This window comes from Myotis davidii, unplaced genomic scaffold (assembly GCF_000327345.1).
Source record: "Myotis davidii unplaced genomic scaffold, ASM32734v1 scaffold149, whole genome shotgun sequence".
Taxonomy (NCBI): domain Eukaryota; kingdom Metazoa; phylum Chordata; class Mammalia; order Chiroptera; family Vespertilionidae; genus Myotis; species Myotis davidii.
The window spans coordinates 2,312,477-2,322,324 of record NW_006352194.1 but is presented as its reverse complement, the minus strand read 5'-3'; the positions used below and the strand labels follow the sequence as shown (position 1 = coordinate 2,322,324).

The window sequence follows — 9,848 nt, the reverse complement described above, 5'->3', positions numbered from 1 at the left end:
ACTGTGTCCCACAGATTTTGGTTCTTTGTGGTTTAAAAGAAATATTTAAGTTATAAAATGACTTAAAATCCTGTCTAATTTTCTCACCCTTTAGAATGTCATGTTTTTGGATTTGGCAAAATTATATGACTTTCCGTACATTTAAAGAAAGGAATTAGAGGTTCTACAGTAATGAGCAGTCGTTTTAGGTTACTTGTCTTTTAACTTTTGTATATTAACCTATAGAAGGACAGTAGACATAATTTACTAATAAAGGACTAAGAGAATACCAAATCAGGCAACTATCATAAACTTTTTAAAACCCTCCGAGACTGAATTCGTAGAATTCAAGATTCATTCTAGAGTAAAATCAACTTTGTCAATTAGATTGCTTCTTGATTTTTAGACGCAGGCCCACCTAAAAGGGGAGACTGAGAAAAGCTGAGGGTATGGCATATGTTTGTAAAAAATCAACTTTCCTTCTAAACTGACTCAGTAAGAGCTGGGTGTCAAGGAACATCAAAGGTATGTGAGTCTTTGTTTGAAAAGAAATGAAATATGTAAAAGGGGATCCCCTTGAAGTTACTGAGTTGAAAAAGAGTAGTCACTGTAACAAAGATGATCATTTTTGTGTTGCCGTAGGTTTGAGTATTTTATGATTGAGTATTTTAAAAATGTTCAATAGGCTGCCATTCTATGGATGATGCTGTAGTGGCATGGAGTGTTGCCGGTTAGGCTGGGATCCTGCCATGCTTGGGAGCATGTGGGGCAGGAACACTTGGTAGTACTCCACCTTTTCCACCTGGAGAATAGTCTGACTAGAGACATGTTGAGGTACAGCTACATTCCAAAGGCAGCCCCAAGGAAAAAACGATTCATCAGAGAAGTAAATACATTTCCATGCTATTTCTTTTTTTTTAAAATATGTTTTTATTGATTTTTCTTTTAAGAGAGAGGAAGAAAGAGAGATAGAAACATTGATGAGAGAGAAACATCAGTGAGCTACCTCTTGCATGTGCCCAAATCCAGGCATGAGCCCTGACTAGGAATCGAACCGGTGACCTCTTGTTTGATGGGTCGATGCTCAACCACGGAGACACACCAGCCAGGCAATTTCCATGCTGTTTCTTAAATGCCTTCAAAACATGGATGAACGGCTATTCTTTCTTCTTTAAAACCTAGAAACAAGAAAAAAAAAGCCTTTCAGTTTTAAAGCCAAGTAGCTTGGCAATCCAGTCGCAAACTATATTTGTGCTCCTGATGCTTGCATGATTCAGTTGTTCCTTCTAATAAAATATGCCTTGCTTTCCCCTGGATCAGTGATGGGGTTTAATGGGTGAGAGTGAGGGCCCTGTTCTCATCTGGCTAACATGACTCTAGTGAAATGAAACGATAAGGCTGGGTTTAGGATTAAAGCCTGTGTTCTTCTGGTTTACCTTGGGTTCCTCTGTTCTACAGTAAACCTCTTAGTTGAAACTTATTTACTATCAAGCCCAAAAGGTCTACCAAGAATTAGTATTAGAAATTGACCCTAGTTGCAAATTGTGGATATCATTATGGTACTGTATTATTGAGGGTCGTATGAGTCTGTTCTTGACATCTTTCCCTGTATAGCTTCGGAGGGCACAGAAAGAGTCCTCAATGGTGGATCCTGGTTTTGTTGTTTCCTCCAGAGGTATATACTTTTTTGTATCTTTATTTCAAATTTATTTCTTAAAAGTCTTGATTTTTGTTGTTACTGGTATATATTCAAACAGCTAATTTAATCATGGCATTATTGGAATATTTGTATTGCAAAACACCATGCAAGGCTCTAGGCCAGAGGTTCTCAACCTGTGGGTCGCGACCCCTTTGGCAGTCGAATGACCCTTTCACAGGGGTCGCCTAAGACCATCCTGCATATCAGATATTTACATTACGATTCATAACAGTAGCAACATTACAGTTATGAAGTAGCAATGAAAATAATTTTATGGTTGGGATTACAACATGAGGAACTGTATTTAAAGGGCCAGAAGGTTGAGAACCACTGCTCTAGGCCAAGTCAAAGTGAATTTTATCTCCAATCAGTATATTTTTTAAAGCCTTTAAAAAAAATCCTCACCCAAAGATACATTTTATTGATTTTTAGAAAGAGGGGAAGGGGGAGGGAGGAGGGACGCAGTTGATGAGAGAGGACCTTATCGATTGGCTGCCTCCTGCACGCCCCCTACCGGTGAGAATGTTTTTTGTGTGTGTGTGTGTGTGTGTGTGTGTGTGTGAGAGAGAGAGAGAGAGAGAAACATCCATCAGTTGCCTCCTGTACCTGTCATGACCAGGGACCGAACCCGAAATCTACATATGTGCTCTGATTGGGAACTGAACCTGCAGCCTTTTGGTGTATGGACTGATGCTCCAATCAACCCAGGCAGGGCTAGAAAACCTTTTTTTAAAAATACCTAAATTTAACCTGCTCTAGAATTGGGTTAAGGACCTAGAATTGGGGGTTTATTAATGGGTAGAATCTGAAGGCTTCCATTATCTATTCAGTTAATGAACTGGAAGAGTGGACATGAAAAATATATTTTTAAAGCCATGCCCTTACCTCGTTTTGAGCTCTGCAGTGGTTAGATATGTGTTCTGACTGGCTTATCAGAGTATGTGTCTATTTAACGTAAGTCCAGAGGGAACTGGGAGCACACATTTACAGAGCAAGGCCGGGACACTTCAGGGTTTCTTCTTTAATGTATGCTTTTTTGTGCCCTCACAGCCCTTAGTATTGGCATCTGCTCGCTAAGTTGGTTTCTGGCTCTTTTGGGAAGTCATTTGTTTTTTAAGGATTTATTAAATAAAACCTGTTCTATTTTTATTACAGCATTTTACATGTTCAGTGACATTTGTTAATATGATAGCAAATCTGTAAAGCCACTAGAACCAAACAAAGGTCACTTCAAAGTACCCAGCTTACGAAGAACGGAGCAGCCATATCCCTAGGAAATTATCAAAGCCAAGCTCAGTTGCCATGGCAAGTCATTTGTTTTTAATTTGGTTAATGCAGATGAAAACTATATAGGGAGGCAAGAGGAGAAATGGGGGAAAAGACAAAATTGTTCAAGCATGTAGGGATGTGCATAAACAATTTCAAAGACTTCATACAGGTGTAGAGAGGTAGGAAAACAGCAAATGGGAAGCCTTCAGCAGCTTGAAAGCTGTTATTTTGAGAGTTGCAGTATTTGAAGGCAGACAGCACATTTTAAAATAACGGTGAAATTTAATTTTTTCCCACCTTAAATGGAATTAAGCATAATTTGGTCATCATTTTATTTTGATAGTTGTGGGTCTCCGAATGAATACCAGAGCTTTGAAATTTTAGATGGCCCACGGCAACATCTCCATTGTTTTCATGGTATATGAAGATATTTTTTGTCTCTTTTAAGCAAAACAGTGCATTTTTCTCTTTCTAGTTCTTCACAAATGACTGTGAATTAATTATTTATTTTTATATTTTGCAGTACATTTTTATACCTGAAATTTCTGGTAGTGTGGGCACTTGTCCTCCTGGCAGATTTTGTCCTGGAGTTCAGATTTGAATACCTGTGGCCGTTTTGGCTTTTCATCAGAAGCGTCTATGATTCCTTCAGATACCAGGGACTGGTATGTTTATTAATACGTTTTTCAAGTATAATGAATTTAATAACCCTTCCAAGAAAATCTTCAATAACTGATAATGAAACTGTTTAAAGTAGATTTTATTAGTAATATTTAGGGGACTGTATTGAGCTAAATAGAGTCTATGAACTGACTCTAAGGCTATTTTGTTAAACCCATTGATCAGATTAATAATCCCTCCTCCTCTGCCATTGCAGTGAAAAGAAGGAGGACTCCCGGAGGGAGGCAGAGTAGGGGAGGAAGAGCAGTTACCCCGTCCTACTCTAAAGTGTTTCTGGAGCCCCTGTCACTGTGTTGGTGATAGGCTTAGAGTTAGAGCAGTGCTTCTCAAACTTTATGGTTTCAGAACCTGTATACATCCTTAAAAATTATTGAGGACTCCAAAGAGCTTTTATTTATGAGGGTTACATTAATCCATATTTACTATATTAGAAATTAAAACAAAAACTTAAATATTTATTAATTCACCTAAAAATAATAACAAACTTATTACCTGTTAATACAAATTACATTTTTAAATGAAAAATAAATATATTTTCCAAAACAAAAATATTGGAAGATCGACTACAGCTTTGCAAATTTATATAATGTCTGGCTTAATGGAAGACAGCTGGATTTTCACATTTGCTTCTGAACTCATTTGATTGCAATATCACATATCATGTAGCTTCTGGAAAACGCCACCATACTCTTGAGTGAATGAGTGTGGAAAAGACAGATAACATCTTAGTATTATTATGAAAACAGTTTTGACCTGGAGGACTTGCTGAAAGACCCCTAGAGATCCCCAGACCATGTGTTGAGAATTGCTGGTTTAGAGCAAGGGCACAGGTCTTATAGTTCTGTTGTGTTCCATAGCCACATCTTAAACTTATAACTCTCTCTACCTGGGCATGGTGCTTTGGTCAAAGCAAATCTATGCCTTGAAAAGATGGTTTTGAGCTCATGTCCCATTGGTAATAGGTAGAAGTGTGTCCCGAGGAAAGCTGTGTTAGTAAAATCACTAACATCAGCATAATTCTTATTATTTAGTTTGGTTCATATGTGCTCCAGCAGCCTACCCTTTAAGAATGAGGCTCTTTAGGAATGTATTGTAAGGAGAGAGGAGATTTTTCGGTGTTAAAATGCTAGTTCTTTTAGTAACCTACCTGTGGAGTCCAATGAACTCACTTGAACCAACCTCAGTTTGTTTTAGTCCAGTTCTTCATGATTTGAGGCCATAAAAGGATTACTCTTTAACATTAAATTAACACTATTTTTTATATGGTTGATTTTAAATGTTTAAAATTTCCTGTTACAACTTGCTCTGTAGTTATTGCATAGCAGTTTCAGAGATTTTGTCCAACATATTTTTAATAATCTCTGTTTGAAAATAACAGGTTCTAAGAGGTGTTTCTTATTTTGTTTTGTTTTTCCCTTTAGGCCTTCTCAGTGTTTTTTGTTTGTGTAGCATTCACGTCAAATATCATATGTCTGCTGTTCATCCCCATACAATGGCTTTTTTTTGCTGCTAGCACATATGTATGGGTTCAGTACGTATGGCACACAGGTAAGTCTTCATGATTTCTTAAATGGACAAAAATCTTAGATTCAGACTTCTTAAACGTGATTAATCTTTAAATAAATTATTTAGAGTTCAGTTTAATATAGACATTTTAAAGTTGTCTTTTCCTAATAGATTATAATATACCTTTAAAATATATTTTATTTTTTCATTATTAAATCAAAAGTTTAAGCCTTTATGACTTGATATCTCGATTGTTACTGCTGTCGTCATCATTTGTTGTTGTTGTTTTGTTAATCCTCACCTGAGGATATTTTTCCATTGATTTTTCAGAGAGAGAAGAAGGGAGAGGGAGAGTCAGGAAGAGAGAGACATCGATTGGCTGCCTCCCACAGGCGCCCCAACCAGGGCTGGGGATCGAGCCCACAACCAAGGCACGTACCTTTGACTCGAATGGAACCTGGGACTCTTCAGTCTGAAGGCGACACTCTATCCACTGAGCCAAATTGGCCAGAGCTCTCATCATCATTTTTTTTTTAAAGTCAAAGTGATTCATATTTAGGTAGACTTGAAGACAGCTATGTGCCAAATAGGAAAAATGTTCTGGGAGTTTCAGCTTGAAAGGAAGTCAGAGGTCATTTAGTTGCAGCCTTATTTGGTATAGCATTCCTCACACATGGTATTAGTCTCTGTTTGAAAACCTATAGTGACAAGGCGCTTACTAGTACTACTGTTGTTTTGGGGCATCTGTAATAGAAAATTCTTTCTCATACTGAGCCAGAATTTTCTTCCTTATACTTTTGACCTAGTACGTTTTAACTGTTTTTGGACTTACTGATCTGACTTAGAGGATATAAACTTTAAATTTCATTAAAATTTCAGGGGAGCTGCAGGTCATCTCCTCATGGCCAAATATTGGACCTCCTTACATTAGAGCCACACTGAATAGGTGTAACCTCCATCCACATTAATATTTCTTTAGAGAGTTAAAGACACTGTCATATCCTCTCAAGTCTTCCTTTCTGGAGGTAAAACATCTCTGGTTTCATCAACTTTTCCTTGTGTGTTATTTTAAGCACTTCATCATCCTAATCTCCCTAGTTCTTAGTGGGTTTGTTTTTTTTAAGAATCCTTATCTTTTTTAAAAATGTTTTTATTGATTTTAGAGAGAAGAAGGGAGAGGGAGAGGGATAGAAACATCAGTGATGAGAGATAATCATTCATCGGCTGCCTCCTGCATGCCCCACACTGGGAAATAGAGCCCGCAACTTGGGCATGTGCCCTAACAGGGATCAAACCATGACCTCCTAGGTTAGTGATGGCGAACCTTTTGAGCTCGGCGTGTCAGCATTTTGAAAACCCTAACTTAACTCTGGTGCCGTGTCACATATAGAAATTTTTTGATATTTGCACCATAGTAAAACAAAGATTGATATTTTTGATATTTATTTTATATATTTAAATGCCATTTAACAAAGAAAAATCAACCAAAAAATGAGTTCGCGTGTCACCTCTGACACGCGAGTCACCTCTGACACGCGTGTCATAGGTTCGTCACCTCTGTCCTAGGTCATGGGTTGACACTCAACAACTGAGCCACACCAGTGAGGCCTTAGTAGTTCTTTTAACCGAAATGTATTGTTTCAGGTATGTTCTGACTTGAAGTTACACAGTCACCTCCCTTCTTCTGACTGATATTTCAAATTAAGATGAAATGAGATGTTTTGACAGTTCCACTCCACTGTCGAAGACTGAACATCAGATGAATAGGGATGTGATCATTTAACTTGTCTGCAAAGCTGCCTGAAACTTGATTCTTAGGACCAACTGCAACCTGTAGGATTTTAACCACTTAGGGAACACCAGCTAATAAAAGCTCTCTGGAGCAACATTCATCCTCTTCTCAAAGTTACTAAGAGGGTGGTGTTGGCCCATGTAGAAGACGCAGTGCAGCTCTGTTATTTAAAGTATCCGTCATGAGCAGTTTTCTCCATCTCCATCTTCACCACTCCTTCATATATGACTTGCTTTATAAGCTAGCATGATGGTTTCTGAGTGTGCTTTCCTCTAATTAAAGAGATTTTCCTACACACCAGTTTTTCCTTGTATTTCCTTGGCTTGGGCCTGTTTCGAGTGAGTTACCATTTACAGTAGTCACTGTCTCTAGGTCTCAGTTTATTCTTTGTCATATGAAAGTGGAGTAATCTAGATAATGTTTAAGGGAGCCTTCCAGCTCAGATAATCTGTGACTCTGATGAACTATAATGATTTCCTAAATTACTTTAATAATGTCTCAGTAGTTAAGAAAAAACTACTCATATAACTATTAATAGAATCTGCTGGGAACGAGTTTGGTGGGTGACCCACAGGGCAGCAATGAAGCTAATGTCATAAGTGAGACTGGCCTCTCTTTAGCCCTCGGCTCAGAAATGTATGTTGGAATAGCTACGCTGCTAAGTATGTTTTAATTAGGAGTGATTGGAGCTCAAACAAACAAACAAAACAACTTTGTGTTACTATTGGGCCTAACAAACATGAGTGCAGTTTATATAACTTGGGATTAATTTTTTCCCAGTTGTTAAAATGTAAAATTCTTTCTTAAGAATATTAGGAATGGTTGATGAAATTATATATTGTCACAAAAGAATATTATATTATAAACTTTTCCCCTTGCTGTTAAGAGGGGGGAAATAGGATACAAAATTGTATGTACAACATGACTGTTGTTCAAAAATATTTTCAACATAATTTTATTTTATTATTTGATAGGTTTAGAAATACAGATATTTTGTCCAAATTTTTCTATTTTTTTCTGTAATGTAATTTATGATAATCTTAGAAATTAATATAGGGAGTAAGGAATATAACTTTTTAATGTGTTTTTATTGATTTCAGAGAGAGGAAGGGAGAGGGAGCATCGAAGAGAGAGAAATATCAATTGGCTGCCTCCTACACACCCCCTACTGGGTATTGAGCTCACAATCAGGGCATGTGCCCCAACTGGGAATTGAACCAGAACCTCCTGGTGCATGGGACGATGCTCAGCCAGCCAACCAAGCCACACTGGCCAGTTGGGAATATAAACTATTTTGAAACTAATATGAAGATGCATTTTTCTAAAGGTTGCTGTCTATCATCCTATATTGTAAAAATACCTTTTTTTTGTATAATCTATAAGAATGATTGAGTCAATTAGCTACATTCACAAAGGTTGGGAGTGTTTTCCTTCTTTATGGACTAGGCCTAAGGGAACTTAGGTTTATGCTCCTTAGAAGCAGACTTAGTGTTATCTCTGTAAACTTGGACCAATTTGTATAAACTCTGGGCCTCACTTTACTCTTCAGTAAAATAAGGAAGTACGGCTAAATGATATTCTTTCTAGTTCCAAAATTGTATGATTTATTTGTTTGTTTGTTTTATCCCAAAGATCCTTAGTAAAAAGCTTTAGGTCACTGATTTTTCTCCCCTAGTCTCTCTTTTGTAACTTGCTTGCCTTATACAGTCTAAAAGGAGCTCTTTCCACAGTTGTTGGACCTCATGCCTATGTAGTCCATATTTATAAAATACCCCATTATTAGTCATATCCTGACAAAGATGGACCTCGCTACAGATTTTGATTCCAAAACCAGTGAAAATTATTTCTTATTTGCAACTTATTCTGTTGCAAGCTGCTTTTTTCTTCCTTGGAAATTGTTTTTAATTACAAAGGGAATATGAGCTTGTAGTTAAGAAAAAAAAATTTTTTTAATAGTACTTAAGTGTCAGAAAAATTTCTTTGTGTTGTAGCTCATTTGTACTTTATTTTTTTACATATTTCATATTAGTACAGCTCTTCATTCTTTTGAAAACTGCATGATATTTTATTATATAAGTCAACCAAAATTAAACAGTTCCCTATTGATGGACATTTTAATTCTATTTTTTTACTGTTGCAAATAATAATACAGTGCATATTCTTATATACTTATCTCAAGGCTCTTATATTTCTGTAGGGTAGATTTCTGGAATTGGAATTTCTAGGTCAACGGTATAACTATTTTAAATTTAATTATATTGCCAAATTGCCTTTTAAGATGTTTGCCTCAATTTATGTCATTGCCAAGTATGAGAATGAGCCCTTTCTCATACCCTCCCTATACGATTACATGTCTTAAATTATGCTTATCTGATAGATTTAAAAAAGGAATCTCATTTTTAAAGTTTGTATGTCCCTAATCAGTAGTGAAATTGGGCCTCTTTTTATATGCTTTTTAGCCATCTATGTATTTTCTTTTATGGCTTATAATCATTGCCTTTCTGTTGATTTATAGGAGCTCTTTGTATGTTAGGGCTATAACTCCTTTGTTTACATATACTGGAAATATTTTCTGCCAGAATGTTTGTCTTTTATTTCTTCCTATGATTCCATAGCATCTTTTGTCATATAAAAGCTTTCAGTTTGTATTAAATTGCTTTTTAATTGTTTGAAAGTCTTAATGAAAGTAACTGTAGTTGAACCAGTCTTTCAAACAACCCATCTGTTCTGTTAGTTAATGTATCACTGATGCTTGTCTCTCTGCTGCTTTCCCACAGAAAGAGGAGTGTGTTTGCCCACAGTGTCCCTCTGGATTCTCTTTGTTTATATTGAAGCAGCAATTAGATTTAAAGATCTCAAAAATTTTCATGTAGACCTTTGTCGTCCATTTGCTGCTCACTGGTGAGTATTATGTATATTCTT

General features: G+C 36.6%; 1 protein-coding gene across 1 annotated transcript in view; it reads left to right on the top strand.

The window, feature by feature from the left end:
* The first annotated feature begins 1,311 nt into the window (after positions 1 to 1,311).
* TMEM57 (transmembrane protein 57) overlaps positions 1,312 to 9,848 on the top strand; it is a 49,801-nt gene continuing 41,264 nt past the window's right edge. Inside the window, exons 1-5 of the mRNA XM_006777651.2 lie at positions 1,312 to 1,315; positions 1,594 to 1,654; positions 3,471 to 3,612; positions 5,050 to 5,176; positions 9,704 to 9,827. Of these exons, the coding sequence (XP_006777714.1) occupies positions 1,312 to 1,315; positions 1,594 to 1,654; positions 3,471 to 3,612; positions 5,050 to 5,176; positions 9,704 to 9,827 (458 nt within the window). The remainder of the gene's footprint in view (positions 1,316 to 1,593; positions 1,655 to 3,470; positions 3,613 to 5,049; positions 5,177 to 9,703; positions 9,828 to 9,848) is intronic.